An 18,047-nucleotide genomic window follows, 5' to 3' on the forward strand; every position below is an offset into this window, starting at 1 on the left:
CACAAACACCTATACAACACACTAGGGCTGCTCAATTAATCGGATTTTAATCGCAATTACGATTTTGGCTTGCACCGACAACATAATCGAAATAAAACGATTATTTATTTTTAAATGTATTGGTTTTTCAGTTGAATTATACTTAAAGTTCAGGGCAATCAACTGTTAAAAACATACTGTTCACATTTTTTTCTTCAATAAATGGATGTTTTCAAAGTAAATGGATAATCTTTTTTAATAATCGTGATATCAATTATTGACCAAAATAATCGAGATCATGATTTTTGCCATAATCGAGCAGCCCTACAACACACTACAGAATCATAACCTCTAAGTTGGGCTATCATATTGTTCTCACCAAAAAGGTCTTCTCCTATCCTCAGTCTCATACTGAAAGCTTCCTAAGAACGCTGTTTAAAAATACATCTCAGCAGTAGTTACTTTTCTCTTCCATTCCCACAGAATGGTCCCGCACAGCATAAAGCTTTAATGTGCATTTTGTACAGATCACAAAACCTTGATGCATTTTTCATCACACCTGCCTCCTGTCTCTCTTCCCCTCTCCTCCTCCTCTCTCGCAGGGCGAAGGCTTGATGCTGGAGTACGAGATGAAGCTGACCAATGGCCAGTCTTTCTGGACGCAGCATTTCTCTGCAGATGAGTTCGGTAAGAGTGATTAGATGGGGCGAGAGGGATTGTGGAAAGAATCGCTGATGGCACAAGCCAACACCACTTAGCACGGCCAATAAAGCACACTGAACTGAACAAATTACAATAATGAAGGGATGGCTGGATGAATTAATGATGATAGATGAACTGAGAGGAATGGATGAATGGAATAGGAGGCCCAAGTAGCTTCTAAATGAATTATTCCTACATCTCCCATCTACTGTCTCCCTCTCCCCTGATTTCCACCAGTAACTCTCTCTCTGTTTCTGAACGAATGAAATATCCTCATCACGTGCCTGCTTCTGGATTTCTCATCTCTTCTTCTTCCCTCTCTTCTTCACCTGGATATTTCTGTCCATAATTGTCTCTCCTCTCATGTGCCTCCTTTTCCAACCTCTGTTTATTTCCATCTTTCTTTCGAATCGATAATGATGTGTTCTTCCTATACCTTTTCTTCCCCTTATTCACAGGAATCCTGGAGACAGACATCACGTTCCTGGTGATCTTCTCCCTGGTGTTCGTCCTCTCCTGCTACTTCGCCTGTAAGTACTCTCTTTTCCACTTACTGTATCTCTCCTTCCACAAAGAAGCCAATTTAGTCGTACTGTGAAAGCCCACAGAAGTCATTAAGCGTACCTTTTCTTGAGATCTATTATAAAATCGACATGGTTTCTTAAAGGGAGAGGAGTACGTTCTCATGTTTCTCTGTGATAAGTAAAGGGGAAGCACGTGCCTGTCTTTTATCAGTGCATGGGGTTTGTCAGAATAGCGTGAGAAACAGAGAGAGAAGATGGCAAGATTGAGGTTAGCTTTTTCGTGTAAAAGTGTTCGGGTTAATGGAGAAGCTAGCGGTAGTCATGAGGTTAGTGAAGCGAGTTTATCACAGGAAGCTCACAGCTCCAGTAACAAGAGCTCTAAGGAATGACTTACTGCTCAGAGGAATTCATTCCTGCTTTCTCCAGGTTCTGTCAGCCAAATATCTTGTTCACGTGAATAACAGCCCACATAATAACCCTTTTTTTGGAGACTTGTATTCCCTCAAAATGAATTAAAACGAGTGGTTCAACCAAAGACATTTTTACTTTTCAGAGTGTTTGCGTGTTTATCGGGTTTTGTAGCATTCAAAGCATCCAGTATATGACAATGAAAATGACTAAATGTAATGAAAGTCAGGATGAAGCGGCACAATAACCCTGACGTTTTGTGTGGCTCAAATACTTTTTCTAGTTACTTGAGAACAACATTCAAACAGTTTTATCACCAAGGGCTTTGGGTCTTCTCTGCAGACGCCCACATACAATGGAAGTGTATTTGTTTATGTGCTCACGGCTTCAAACATGTTTTTTTTTGTGGATCCATTTCCAATCAAAACTGTTGCCACTGTTATCCGGAGCAACAAGGATTGTGATGTTGGAAGGAGATTCTAGTCTAACAAAGTATTCAATGTCATTTTTAAATTGCTGAGAATCACAAACTAAATCCAATTCTTCTCAACTTTATTTGTGCAAACACATACAGGCTTTAAATTGTAGGGCTAGTAATAGTAAACAATCTGAATAGCTGAATCTCACAGAAGGTATCAAGGAAATTAGATTTTGACCTAATATGGATATACTAAGGCCTAAAGTGAAAGGACTCTGGTAATGTAGCTACAAAATTGGCATAATTTAATTTACAGAATGTTATTCGAGGGTTAGAATAGAGGTGGACCTTTTTAAGTGTGTGTGGTTAGCTGAAGTGTATTTCTTGCTTTGCTTGCTATTCGGCAGAGGAATAGGGCCATGTAATGATGTGCAAATATATCTTGAGTCCCGGTGAAATCTTTTTGTGTGATTTTATGCAAATTGGGAGAAGGCTGTGAATGCTCGGCTGTATCTTCCCCGTGTGCATGTTTCTTCTGTCAGCTTTATTTGAGAATTCACTGAAACGCACGCATGAGTTTTATATATTTGCACAAGTTAAAGTCAAACAGAGGACATCAAATAATAATGTAGAGTGTTGTACAAATAGAAGAAAAACAAGCCTGAAGGGACTTTATTTTTTCATTACTTCTACACCTAACAAAACAATATTCACAATGCAGTAGGCGTGTGCAGATTATAAAAGATGGGAACATGTTTGAGAACATATTTAAGTTGACAGAATTTCAATTTATAGGGAAATCCTTTGATAGCCACCATTTGCATACCTTTGAGGAAACCACAGGAGGAGAAGCTTGTGTTTATTCAGGGCAGCTGTGAGTGTGTGTGAACGTTTATGACCCGTCCTCCCCCCTTTAAATTTCTCCCCCGGGCCACTTGTGTTCGCAGGAGTGTTTTGGTCATAAAATTGTCTGGTTAAAAGCGCATTAAACATTCCTCAAATTTTAGGGAGAGAGAGAGTGAGGGAAATATATATACGGCCTCATCTAGAGACGACCAGCTCAAGATGGGTGCATACTGATGTCCGCTCGCCTCTTTTATCTGGCCTGTCTCGCTCTCCTTTGCCATCTGTTTGCATATCTCCATCCTTTTTATCTCTGTCACACACACACACACACACACACACACACACACACACACACACACACACACACACACACACACACACACACACACACACACACACACACACACACACACACGCACACGCACACGCACACACGCACACACACACCTCCTCTATCTGATTCCTGTTATTTTCCTCTCCCCTGCAGACAACCTGAAGGGAAGACAGCTTCTTCACACAACCTACAAAATGTTTATGATGGCAGCAGGTGTGGAAGGTGAGAGCTTCTGTCCTGAACACACACACACACACACACACACACACACACACACACACACACACACACACACACACACACACACACACACACACACACACACACACACACACACACACACACACACACACACACACACACACACACACACACACACACACACACACACACAGGCCTGATTAGCCTTTGAATAAGAACTTTTGCAAGCAGCCGTACTGCGCTACAGTGTTCAGTGGAGCATGCTGTCACTGACAAACACCCCCCTTCTCTCCTTTGCTGATCTCTCCTTTTCCACCCCCCCCCTCCACCCCTCTTATCTTGCCTTCCTCCGTCTCGCTTGCGTGTCCCCTTTTCAAATCCCTTCGCGATTCTCCTGCCACCCCTAAATTCTCCCTCTCCCTCCTCCTCGCTTCTCTCAAGCCTTCTGCTTCTCTTTCCTCTCCTTTTTCATCAACTCCTCTTCTTTTCTGTCTCGCTTCCCCACTCCCCATTTCTCTCCCCTGCCCTCTCTCTTTCCTCATTATCACCTCCCTGTCTCCTCTCTTCTCTATCTTCTCTGTACTTTGCATCTCTGACATCTACTTCCTTTTTTATCTTCTCTTCTCCTTCCTCTTATTTCTTTCCAATTCCTCTCCTCCCTGTGTTTTTCTCGTTGGCAGTGCTCAGCCTGTTGTTCCATTGTGTCTACTGGGGCCTGTACGCTACAGATGGAGTTGGCAACGGCAGCCTGAAATTACTCGGTGAGTTCTTCTCCTTCATCGGCCGCTGACTGACTGACTGACACTGCCTCTGCACTGGAAAATCACTCAAAGCCCGAGCAGAATGAATGAGAGGACGATGATGAATGTGGTTGCAGTGAAGAAGTGGTTTGATATTGCACAGGCAGGACTGTGTGTGTGTGTGTGTGTGTGTGTGTGTGTGTGTGTGTGTGTGTGTGTGTGTGTGTGTGTGTGTGTGTGTGTGTGTGTGTGTGTGTGTGTGTGTGTGTGTGTGTGTGTGTGTGTGTGTGTGTGTGTGTGTGTGTGTGTGTGTGTGTGTGTGTGTGTGTGTGTGTGTGTGTGTGTGTGTGTGTGTGTGTGTGTGTGTGTGGCCTAGCATTACTATACTTGTGGGGACCTACATCTGTTTACACAGTCACGTGTGGGGACTCGCCTCCCTTATGGGGACAAAATAGAGGTCCGCATGAGGGGAGTCATTAATTTTAGGGTGAAGACTTGGTTAGGTTTAGGGTAAGGGTTAGGGTTAGTCATGTGTTGGTTATGGTTAGGATAAGTCTCCAGGAAATGCAGGTAAGTCAATGTAATGTCCCCTGAAGTGATGTATACAGTGTGTGTGTGTGTGTGTGTGTGTGTGTGTGTGTGTGTGTGTGTGTGTGTGTGTGTGTGTGTGTGTGTGTGTGTGTGTGTGTGTGTGTGTGTGTGTGTGTGTGTGTGTGTGTGTGTGTGTGTGTGTGTGTGTGTGTGTGTGTGTGTGTGTGTGTCCACTGATTGTACAGATTCGGAAACCTCCACCTAATTACCCTTTTCTCTTTCTCACTTTTTGTCTCTGTCCGTCTCCAGGGAAATTACTGTTCTCCGTCAGTTTCTTGGTGTTCCTGCTGATGCTCATATTGTTGGGCAAAGGGTTCACTGTCACCAGGTGGGGGTTTGAAACTTATTTTCATGTATATATTTGTCTCTATTTTCTCATGCAATCCTGTTTTTTTATGCTGCCACTGTCTCTCACTGTCACAATCATAAAAGTATCTCATGACATGACATTGTTAGCTGTCAGTCAGAAAGCCAGTTAGTATGTCGGGTGCGATGGAGTGGATGAACACCTGATATGTCGGGGGAATGAGATAGATGGATGCTGCTCTGCTGTGAACATTATGTTGTTTTGGTGTTTGCAGGATTACCTTTTCCCCCGCATTGCAGCTGACAAACTAATGGTTCTCTCACTGTTTTCTGGCAAGGCTTAGTGGACATTAGCTCGGGGCAGGCGTTGTTTCAAATAGCCCGCACAATAGACGACTGAAGAGCTATCTCTGGTTTTCAATTCCAATTTCGAAAGTCCATTTATAAAACCAGCCAACTTTTCCTAAACACTGTTAGATCTCCCCCAAGCCGTTTCTAGATGTTGGTTGCTTAAGTCAGTGTATATACAAGAAACAGCTAAATGATAAATAACAGGCTTTGATTCATGGTGAGTCATCATCTAAACCACTGCTCACAAGATTGGTCGTGCTCGGGGCTCATTTGAATCTCTGTGGATATTTTCCAGTCTGAACTCTTGTAGAGAAAACTGAGCTTGCAAGATTTAAGCTGGCTTTTCAACTCCAGGATTACATCCTCCTCTGGGCTCCACAGACTCTGATCTCTGAGACTTATTAAACCCTCTTAAAACCCCGGTGACTAAACCTAAAAAGTGCATCATCATCAAGCTTAAACCACGGCTGTTTATCTGCCGTAACTGATAAGTTGACATTTTGCAGGTAACTACCCGGCAACGTGTGTTTCCTCTGCTGTGTGGGGTTACTTTAGTCTGAGTGAAAGATGTTTGGAAATGCTTGTTTCAGTTGTTGACTGCAAATAAAGAAGTATTCATTTCTGCTTTTGTGAGTGAGGATAGGTTTTTACACAGCCTGTCATTTTATATGTATTAAGCTCAGCACATCAGTCCCTTTGTGTGTGTGTGTGTGTGTGTGTGTGTGTGTGTGTGTGTGTGTGTGTGTGTGTGTGTGTGTGTGTGTGTGTGTGTGTGTGTGTGTGTGTGTGTGTGTGTGTGTGTGTGTGTGTGTGTGTGTGTGTGTGTGTGTGTGTGTGACTGCATCACACCCTCTGTCATTGTACCTTTTGAGTGTGCCTGCATTCGTTTCTTATCTTCCGCTAACTTGTATGTGAACTTTGACCCTGTGTGTGCGTGTGTGTGTGTGTGTCAGGGCGAGGATCAGTCACAGTGGGTCGGTTAAGTTGAGCATCTACATGACAGTCTACACAATCACCTACGTCATCCTCTTCATCTACGAGGCAGAGGTAACACACACACACACACAGACACACACACAGACACACACACACACACACACACACACACACACACACACACACACACACACACACACACACACACACACACACACACACACACACACACTGCTCTGTAGTCAACACTTGGGCTACTTAGATTATGGTTGTTATTCAACATTTATGGAAATATATAAAATCCACAAAACCTAGGATGAATTGAGTGAGTTGAAAATCCACAGACATAACATTTACTTTTCAGTTAGAAAATTGATTAAAATTTGCAAAGGTAAACAGGTTTATTGGTTTTAATTTAGTTTTCAAATGTCAGTTATTTTCAGCAATGCTAATACTTTATCAACAGTTTTAATCATTCATTTGTTCAGTCTTTTTGTCAAGTATTTCTTCGGTTGAAGCTTCTGAAATGTGAAGATGTATTGTTTGTCTATCCATTATATGAATGTCAATTACATAACTTTATCTTGTGTGCATTTGGACTATTGAGTTGACAGAACAAATAAGACTTCAGCTTTGTCTCTGGAGATTGCCATGGCCATTTTTCACTATTTTCTAACACTTTCTAGACAAAACCAAATCAGTTAATTGTGGATATAACAGAATAGCATCACATCACTTCAGACGTGTCTTGAAAGCAGCGTTTGATCGAAGCACAGCCTGAACATTTCTGACTAGACTGTCAACAAAGTATCTGCAATTCTTTTTTTAGCTTTTTTAACGATATCGTAAATATTCATCGTAGTAGACCCTCCATATTGACGTGGGCTGTAAGGGCTTTTTATGTCAACTCACTGATTTGATTGATTGTTTTAAAACAATGATAATGATGAAACTAACAGAAACAACAAGACCACTCCCTACTAAAAGACTGTTTAAGAGGTTTATAGTACACGCTGCTGTACCTAAGATAATACATCTTAAATCAATGACCGCTTCTTTAAGGCTTGCCGATTGAAAGTTGTACTAATCAGCAAACTGAGAGATCGACACTCTCATTAATCACACTGCGTCTCTGCTTGTGAAGACAGAAACATATTTCAGCCGCTATGACGTTATAGCATATAATGAGAGCTCATGAATTAATTAGACACTGGGGAGTGCAACACTTCCATACATTACTTACTGTGCATGCTGCAGAGGCTCCTGCACAGTCCGCTGGCGATGTAATGATGGCGCAATCAGGGACAGTAGATTACAGTCTTTGAATACAGCCCATTAATGACCCAGTGGGACTAGTGATGGGGAATTATCCAAGCTATATTTAACCGCAGAGCCTATAGCTCTCACTCTTGCGGATCTGAAGCAGTGTCATTCATCTGCCGCATGCCCTCTTTCATAGACCCTGCTATTCAAGAGAGCAAAACTCAGGGGAGCTCCTGCTAAAAATACGCCAAACTAGGTTACGATTGAAATGGGAATAAAGAGTGGAAGAGTGTTCTTGGTACTGAGCCTGGAGTTGGAGAATGACTCGGGTGGTTGGATCCAAAAAACACACCGAGCAGTAAAACTTATGCATTATGGAGCAAGAGGTAACCCTGTATGGCCATCGCTGTCCACTCACTGGACTGTGAAATGCAATCTGGTGTCAGCAGATGCAAGACACACACACACACACACACACACACACACACACACACACACACACACACACACACACACACACACACACACACACACACACACACACACACACACACACACACACACACACACACACAAACACACACACACACACACTCTCTCTCTCTCTCTCTCTCTCTCTCTCTCTCTCTCTCTCTCTCTCTCTCTCTCTCTCACACACACACACACATTCTGAAACCCAAGTTGTGGAGACAAGGTGTCAATGTCAAAGATTCCCGCTTTGGTGTGTGGTGGTGCAAACAAACAAGATAAGAAAATAAGTTGTAAGAGGTCAAAAAATAACGATTATAAATAGAAAATATATAACATTAAAAAAAGAATAAAATCAAATATTTACACCAAATTTAAATATATATACTCAGGGTGTCCGCGGGGTCTTAAAAAGTATTAAAAGTTGATCGATCAATTTAGCAAAAATTAAGGCTATTAAAAAGTATTAAACGGCATTTTCCAAGGTATTATATTATGTAGCTTGTTTTCAATAAGTTTCTAAATTGTTCAAAGAGGTTGTATTCTACAGTTTGGTTGGAAGATAAGGAGGAAGGACAGTCAATACTGTATATAGTAAATGTGCTTGTGTCGCCAATGTAACCGGTTAAAACTCGAATTGTCGATGAGGTCTTAAAACGTATGGAAAGGGTCTTAAAAAAGTCTTTAAAAGGTATTACCGGTACATTTGACTTCAGGATTCCTGCATATACCCCGATACTGCCGTGGTTTACATTCTTAAAGTGCAGGGCTATGCAGAAATATGCACAATATATTCAGAGAGATGAACATGGCTCACAGTATTTGAAAAATCAAAACAATATTGTTCTTTTCCAGATTACAATGTGAAGCCGAGCCAAGAAATGCTTACTTTCTAATCTTTTTTTATTGCGTGTGTCTGCATTTTGGCCTAACTCCTGATGTTCCTGTGCCAGTTCTTTGACCCAGGTGAGGTGCTGTACGCCTACGACAGCCCCGCCGGATACGGGCTGATGGGCCTGCAGCTGCTGGCCTACGTCTGGTTCTGCTACGCCGTGCTGGTGTCTCTCAAACACTACCCTGAGAAACAACCCTTCTACATCCCTTTCTTCACCACATACACACTATGGTGAGACCCGCACTGCTTCCACTCCTCTGCCCTCCCCGGGATAATGGCGCCTGAGTGAGATTGCAGGAGTAGAAAAATACACTATTCTCTGTTTGAGCTGTCTTCAATTTGAATAATTTACGCCGCTGTTTGAAAATGTGCACGAGATAGCCGATGCTTCAGCGGCACGGGAGTGAAAAGTTGTTTATTTCACACTGCCCTTCTACAGCATTGTGTTCCCAACCTCTGTGCTCTGCTAACAGATAAGATAATTGTGCTTGAGTGAATGATTGCTAGAGGAAAACATTTATTTTTACCCAGCTGATGAGGTCTCTCCCATTAGAGTAATTTATTCTCCCATAAATGTGTGCTTGATAGTTTAAAGCTTTTTTTTACTGCAAAGTGTTTTTCCTTTTTGAACAGAAACTCTTCTCCATACACTCCTCGGCTTCTCTCACTGGATTTAAGAGCACGAGCTTCAAATGGAGAGTAGATTACAAAGAATAATATTATCTCAGTTTTTATTTCGCGCTCTCATTGCCGCCACTATCTCCCGCCTCATTATCTATGGCTCTCCCCTCCTTCAATCTTTATCTCTCTGTGAGATTTACATCTATTTCTTCTCCGTCTGCCTCTCTTTCCCTCGCCATTAAAAACTCTCTTCTTTTATTTCAATGTGTTTTTCATTATCCTAAATCACTACTGGTTTTTTTTCTCAGGTTTTTCGCAGTGCCTGTTATGGCTCTGATCGCCAACTTTGGGATTCCTCGTTGGGCTCGGGAGAAGATCGTGAACGGCATTCAGCTCGGCATTCACCTCTACGCCCACATCGTCTTCCTTGTGCGTACCACACACACACACACACACACACACACACACACACACACACACACACACACACACACACACACACACACACACACACACACACACACACACACACACACACACTCATAGTTAACATTGTTCGAGAGTCATTATTGACCCTGTCAGCCATACATTATTCACTATCCTTGAGTCATAACTGCTTCATGCTGATTGTCTCCTCCACACATCATTATCTAGCTCATCCTCACCTTTGACACATTGTTCTAGTCTCATGGTCTGCGCTGCTTACGGAAAATCCCCTTTTATATTCACTGCATGCATTACAATCCCACCTTCTCACTTGGGACCTATATGTTCTAGCTATGTGTTAGCTATTAGAAATGATCCATACATAGAGTATACATGTAAGAATCAGCACAATCTTTGTTTCCCTTTTTAAGGTTATCACACGACCCTCAGCAGCCAATAAGAACTTCCCATATCACGTCCGGACGTCTCAGATCGGGATCCTGCTGTCCAGCCCAAAAGCAGGCGAAGGGGCGGAGAGTTTCCCCCATCATGCATATGGAAACGGTTCCTTCCTGGGAGACTCGCAACCCAACTTCACTGAGCTCTTCTCCATCCATTCAGTGAGTGTAGCTCCACGTGGTTATGGGTGCATGGTTCATATCTTAGATCGAAGTTGTTGAAGTAGAAGACACATAAGAGAAAGTGCTGTGACGTAAATGACATCGCAGAAACAGGTAAAAGGTAAATAAAATCATCAGAGGGAGAATTGTAGCCCGTGTGCTGGCTGGGTAAAATATCAATATTTGATTAATTAATTAACATTTTATTTGTTGTACCACACATGGTAAACAATTCACAAAACAAGTACACTTTGACAGGGCGTCCGCGGGGTCTTAAAAAGTGTTAAAAGTTGATAAATCAATTTAGAGATAATTAAGGCTATTAAAAAGTATTGAACGGCATTTCCCATGGTATTACAATTTGTAGCTTGTTTTCAATAAGTATATCAATGGTCCAAAGAGGTTGTATTCTACAGTGTGCCTGAATGTAATCATTGCGTAGGTGTGTAGTGTGATTCTGTTTAGTTTATTGATGGCATCCCGTTGGATTTGACGTCATCTGAACAGGACATCGCACGCTCACTGCTTGATAGCGCGTGAAGGCCCGTTTACGCCGGTTGCTAAGCATCATCGTTATGGGGAAATGCAAGTTTGCGTCCAAATGGTTGGAAGATAAGGAGGAAGGACAATCAATACTGTATTAAATGTGTCGGCAATGTAACCGGTTAAAACTGGAAGTGGCGATGAGGTCTTAAAATGTATGGAAAGGGTCTTAAAAAAGGTCTTAAAAGGTCTTATATTTGACTTCAGGATTCCTGCATATACCCTGTTTGAGCAGCTTATAGAGCCCATGATGGAAAGGAGAAGGGACATCGTATCGATATCAAAATGTGTAGATAACTTTGATATATTTGATAAATCTTCATATTGCATAAGTGTAGTATTTTCCTGGTTTAAAAGGCAGCATATGGTAGTAGGTGATTTCGTTTTCTGAGTTGACCAGACTGGTTGTTCTATTATTTACTTTAACCCACATGGTCATTATATCCATATTACTCTATTCATCTAAAAATCTCATTGTGTAAATATTTCCTGAAAGCACCAATAGTAGAACAGTCCCAGCTTAATGTGGTTATTTGCTCAACATGTGTGTGTCAAATATTTAAATGTCTCCATAAAGGGCTTTTCTCCACAGCCCTGACGGTATGTGTGTCTCTATCCAGTTGAATCTACCCTAACGTAGCGTTTTGCAGTGCTCGCAATATGGAATTAGATTAATCTAAGTTTTATTAATTTTTTTTAAGCTTTCAAAATGCAAATATAACCGTGTCAAACCTAGCTTGAAATTAATTGCTGTCTCATCTAACAAAGATGCCTCAAATTGGAAGTCATCAGTGAAACATAGTTTGTGAGAGAACATGTTTTTTGGGGATTAAGTCTTGGAGTAAACTGCCAGTGGTGAATGACGGTAAGCACAGCGTAACACAGCACACTGATATTAAAACACTTTAGGCACAAGGAAATAATGATTTAATGGAAAGTGTGACAAGAGCAAATTAAGGCATTGTGTTTGCTGTGATGAATCTTCTAGCTCGGGGAACTTTTAAATCTGTGGGTGTTTTTTCATACTGCACAGAGATGACAGAAGAAGAGCTCTAAATGTTCAGCTACACCAACACAGCATGCAGACAATACAGGAATATACACAAAAACACCTAAAGCAAACCAGAGATGATAAGATGCATGACAAGTGACACAAAGTCATGAAAATGAAAATAATGTATTGAGTTTTCTTTGTATAAAAAGGGACTTAACGTGTAACGATATCCAAAAGTATAGAATAACTAAAATAATTTGTATTGATAAGGTTAGATGGCAACTCTTTAATTTATATTTGAAATGCTCATGAGATGAAGGAAGCAGAGGCCTGTACTACGAAGATAGTTCAACATAACCTGGCTATGTTTGAATTACCCGGCTTACCTAATCCAAAACAAACGCGCTCTCGCTAAACTGTCCTACGATGCTGGTTATCAACTCGGATCAACGGATTACAACGGCAGTTTTTCTGGACTTCCTTTCTCCTGTAATATGACTTGATAGCTTTAAACTCCGCAAACTGAGCTCTGACTGGTCAGCAAGCGGTGCTTTCACTGAGTTGATCTCTTATCCTGGAACCTAACCTGCTCCGGAGAAGGTTAGCAATTCAGCACAAGTTACCATGGAGATCTAGCCCGGTAAGAAGAGAACCAGCGTCGTAGGACCGGAAAGCCGGAGTTTTCCCTGAAGTTAGCCCGCTAAGCGAAAATCCTGCTTCGTAGTACAGGCCTCAGGTCCTGATGTTTTAATGCGAGCCAGTATGTTTTAGTATCTAGTCCTTGCTATTTCCTGTGTTAGAAACCTACCACCAGAATAGCTGCATCTGTCGCAGACATCTAATTAGAAGACACTGCACAAAGGTGATTTGGTGAAAAATAAATGTAAGTCTTGTCTCATAAAAACAGTACGGCATGCAGTGTTATTGTTTTGGGCATTCGGCCTGAAGGGTAAACAGTTATCACATCCGCCTCTGTGCTATCTGTGGTTGACACATTTAGAAATGTCTAGAAAAACCACTTACAGATATAATAAATATGCCAAAGGTTTGTCAAATGTGGGCAAAGTTCCTAAAGGTAAAATAAATCAAAATGTTTGGTATTTGTATATATCTCACTGTTTTAGTAACTTTTAAAAAGTGACTAATGAATCATTGATAAAGTGCAGCACATGTACTGTGCATGTAAATAAAAACAAAGAATCCACTTACAATAAAATCAAGTACATACGGACCGTGTTAAATGGTCCAAATCATTTGGGAGACTGCAATGTATTAAGAACGTAAAAAGATGGATCAAGGAGGTTGTCAAAAATATTCCAGGTTCCACCAGGATATAAAAACATAGGCGTCATAAAATATTCAATGTATCTTGGTTTTTAGTACCATATCAAGCAGGCACTAATTACCAGAGGGTCTGTTTGTAAGGGACTGGAGGTCAGGGAAAACAGAGCAAGTGTAATAGCATAACATAGTTTATTGTAAAAGATAACATGTTAAGAAATCAATACATACAAGAAAGGGGAGAACGAAATGAAGACACACAAACACCAAACAGCTCGGGGAGAGTGGTGGGTCTTCCCACCTGGGGAAGCCATCAATACTTAAAGGTCCCATGTCATGCTTTTCTGGTTATTACCCGTCCCCTTGTGTGTTATGAAGGTTTTTCTGCATGTAAACGGTCTGCAGAGTCAAAACCCTCAAAGTACAACCTATAGCGAGTAAAACTCTAACACAGAGAAGACCTCCCCAAAACTCCTCTTTGGAGATACGTCACTGTCCATTGATTCTTCCGGGTACGCATGATGTCAACCGTACCGTTTATCAACCTTTTTCTTACTCAATATCAAGCCACACTTATTGTTTTTACTTCGGCTGTGACTTTGTGTGTGCTCAGGGTGAGTTTGGCTGTGTTTCGCTGTGTATCGCTAAACAAGGAAACAACACCTCCACGGAGCTCAGCGCGATTCACAACGTCCCGACCAATCAGAGCACACTGTGGTCACAGGGAGGGTGGGGGCTGGAGCTACTGGAGCTACAACGAGTCGTTAAAGGCAGAGAGTGAAATTCAGTGAATACACGTAGTTTACAGAGATGCTGTTTGAGAAACCAAAGTGATTTTGGAAAATTGCACAATATAAATCTATTCTAGTAGACCTCAACAATGGAATTATGATCAGTGGAAATGGCCATGACATGGGACCTTTAATACACTTGCACAAGATCCATCAGTCCAGACTTAATCCTCTGTGTTTTATAGACTCCCAGGTAATCAAGGGGTTCCAGATCCGCTAGAATTAGAACAGTTTTTCCTTTAAGGCTGAGGAGAATGCTTCAAAAGGGAAGATGCGTTATACAGTTTGTAGAACATGTGTGATATACGTACCGTGACCTTTATAACTACAGCATTGGTGGTCGTTAGAGGAAGCTGTCATAATGTGAGTTTAGTATGGTGTGCACATCACACAGTAGCCTTCATCCAGAGGGTCAGAACATTCTCTTGAACTACTGAATCTGTTTTATCTGTTCTATGACCTATACAGTATATTACATGTTGCACTGTTGGAGGAAGCTGTGACTTAAGTTTTTCATCGCCATATCTACACTGTAGCTAATGTGCAAATGACAATAAAGCCTTGAAACGTCACCTTTTCCCTCCAGGAGCCGGTGACGACGGTGGAGGAGACGGTGGCCCGTAAAGGAGGCGAGGTGCCGAGGAACAGCGAGCAGAAGATCATCACCACTGCTGCTGATTTAACGGCGATATTACCCCCTCCTCTGCCCCCAATACCCCCACGCCAGACCTCACGCTCCCCCCCGCTGCCCCCCCGGCTCCCTTCCTTCACAGAGTATTTCAGCATGCAGAGCGGAGGAGGGGGAGCGTTTGGGACGAAGGCATGAGGCAGGACAGAAGGAGAGGGGGGAAGGAATCAAGGAAACAAACAGACTGACAATACAAAGTAAAGAAAGAGATATGAAGGTGTTCCTGTTCAATGACAGCCAAAAGAGAAAGTGTGCACGATGTAGAGTAATCATCAGGAAAGCAAATCCCTAAACGGTCTCTTTTCACCTGCAAATGGAAATAACCTAGAAGAGTGAGGGGGTAAGGGCTGTGAGATAGGAGCGCAGAGCGTGTTAAAGAATAAAGAAGCAATACATATTTGAAGTTGACCAGTTAGAGGCACACAGGGAGAAGGATGTAAGTGGATGTAGCCAGAGCAATAGGATGATAGCTGGGCAAATACTCCTGATCAAACCTTCATGAGGCATTGATGGCGTGTCAGTAGGAGTTTGTAAATACCTAAAACCGGAGATAACTACCACTCTGTATAGATTAATTTCAAAAAAAGGAAATTGTTTGGATTTCTTTTCTTTTTTCGCGTCAAAAATTCCTGTTGGTGCTGTGACCATCAGAACAAAATAACTCATACCATTACATTTATCCAAGTCATGTAAAAAAGAAAAAAAACACAAGACTTTTTTATGTTTGACACATTTTTGATAAAGCATAGATATTATATGGAGTTTGTTGGGTTAATTTATATTCTTATATGCCTTCATTGCAGCTGGTTATGCTGGATTAATATGCTGATGTGTAAATGTAAAATGTCACGTTTACTGTGGGCACTTCTAGGTACTCGTAAAACACGCATGTTTGTATCGTATTTTCCGTCCTGAAAGCTGATAAATGTAACTCCACGTGACCATACAATATTCGCTTATTGTGTGTATTGAGATATATACTTTTGTGAATACATACAATAGGCTTAAGTATATTTTTGACAGGATAAATTCTGGGGATGGAAGCCTTGCGCTGTCTAAAACATAAAACCAATATTACACTATGTCCGTTTTAGTTGAATTTGAACTGAAGTGCAGAATATTCCTGCTTGAAAATGTCATATCTGTGTATGTAGACGTTGGTGAATGTACTGATGCAATACAGCACAAGGACAGGGGTGATTGTGTAGTAACTGGAATACTACAATACTCGTTTAGTAATACTTTCAACACCCAGGATGTAAGAGCAGGGGAGGGGGGGGGGATGCCTTTTTTAAAATACAAGTTACTTCATTGTCACCCCTGTCTAGTATATTTGTTAGCTTTATTTCACTTTTGAATTCCAACGTTTCGAAAGGCTGAACAAATAACACTAGTTTTGTATCCCCCTACCATTGAGCTATAACAAAAAAAGCCTTGTAGATGAACTGTGGAAACGGTAACACATGTGTACATTTTGTCTGTCCTGCATGGAGCACTTTAATGTTCCTGGTCTTAGTCTGTTTATTCGTGATGCCGTCACCTTATAGGACTGCTTTGAAACCTGTATTCACGCCACTTACACGAGTAGTATTCTACATTTATACACCTGTAAATACAGTCGTGTCATCGACTGGCAAAGTACCATGCTAAGTCAATGTAATTTAACATTGAACTGTCATTTGAGATTGTCCCTGAGTTTCTGCAATCCAGAAGATGCTTATTGATTTCTGATTTGTAAAAATGGATCTGAGTTTATAGTCCACAAATGTATCAATGGCAGTCTTGCTGTAATGGAGTACTGTAGGATGTTAGGACTGTGGTGTGTAACGTATAAGATTGTAGTGAGAGGTGTAACGTAGTCTGTGAAACCGAATGATACTTGAATTAGAGTATTAGTCGTTAATTCTGATTGTTGGCATGTCTGCCATTTGTCTGCCATTACTTGACTTAATAGACACAGACATGCTCACTGACACTGTATCACCGCTTCAAACTTTGTGTATATGGACATACAATTACAGAACTGAGACACTGGGAGTGGGAGAACTTGACACAAAGAGATTATGTATGCATGACAGACAACAGCACAGCTTTTAGGCTACTCAGAGCGATCTGGTTAAGAGCACATCACTAAAGCACTGTTCAAATGCATTTTAATGGTGTCAAATGACAACTCTAAACACGCTGTACATATACACTTTTTGCCAAAATAATAAAAAAAATATGGTTTTATTAGAAGGCTCGTCTGGGTGTGTATTATTTGGCTGCTGTGTTCCAGTTAGGACAAGGGCATGCGTCCAAAAGAGTTGATCTAATATCCGTAAATCATATTTAGAATCTGTTCTCATTAGGCTTCATTAAAGTAAAAACACTGCAGGGACAGACTGCAGGCTGGTCAACGTTTTATGTAGGAGCCTAATTATATTTCTCTGTCCCTGCCAGATTCCCGCTCTGTGAAGTGCAGATTCCTGACAAACTGCAACCCTCTGCATGCTTTCCAGTTCTATATTTGTAAATAGCTTTCAGGCTAATCACTGCCAGGAAAGGAGCAGAATTCTTTCATTATTCTCTGACAGTGTGTGTTCAGTTCTGGAGATATTTTGTAGTCACTAACTCCTTTTTATTTATCTACATCTGCCTTTCACATGTATTGCAATACAATAGTCAGATAATATGGAATTACCGTCTTTGATTTTTGTTTTTAAAATACATATCGTAAGGTAGGGCTGAACGATATATCGTGTCATGGCGATAACCGCAATATTCACATCGCAGGGACGTGCGATTTTATAAATATTTTATAATGTTGTTTTTTTTCTTTTTTAGGACGTGTGATATTAAGTAGGTGAATGAACTCAAACACGTCACGTTACAATTATTTTGCTGCTTGCTACAAAAGGAAAACTTGTGCAGCTCTCATGTCAGGGGTACTTGAGTGAGTGACATGCAGGCTCTGCATGCACAGCAAGCCACCAATCACAATCATTCTTGCTCAGATCACAGCAGGCCCCGCCCCGCTAGTTTGCAGACCATCAAAACACCGGTAAAAAAAATGAGCGAGGCACAGGAAGACAATACCGGAGAGAATGAAGATTTACTTCCAAAAACATCTGCGACATCT

At 41.3% G+C, this 18,047-nt stretch overlaps 1 protein-coding gene across 1 annotated transcript in view; it reads left to right on the forward strand.

Moving 5' to 3' along the window:
• Window positions 1-17,164, forward strand: part of tmem145 (transmembrane protein 145) — a 46,942-nt gene extending 29,778 nt beyond the window's left edge. Inside the window, exons 6-15 of the mRNA XM_079691506.1 lie at window positions 582-666; window positions 1,140-1,211; window positions 3,365-3,433; window positions 4,093-4,173; window positions 4,993-5,071; window positions 6,354-6,447; window positions 9,021-9,193; window positions 9,892-10,012; window positions 10,441-10,629; window positions 14,825-17,164. Coding sequence (XP_079547632.1) covers window positions 582-666; window positions 1,140-1,211; window positions 3,365-3,433; window positions 4,093-4,173; window positions 4,993-5,071; window positions 6,354-6,447; window positions 9,021-9,193; window positions 9,892-10,012; window positions 10,441-10,629; window positions 14,825-15,064 — 1,203 coding nt within the window. The 3' untranslated portion in view covers window positions 15,065-17,164. The remainder of the gene's footprint in view (window positions 1-581; window positions 667-1,139; window positions 1,212-3,364; window positions 3,434-4,092; window positions 4,174-4,992; window positions 5,072-6,353; window positions 6,448-9,020; window positions 9,194-9,891; window positions 10,013-10,440; window positions 10,630-14,824) is intronic.
• The last annotated feature ends 883 nt before the right edge of the window (window positions 17,165-18,047 follow it).

This window comes from Notothenia rossii (genome assembly GCF_949606895.1).
Source record: "Notothenia rossii genome assembly, chromosome: 7".
Classification (NCBI taxonomy): Eukaryota; Metazoa; Chordata; class Actinopteri; order Perciformes; family Nototheniidae; genus Notothenia; species Notothenia rossii.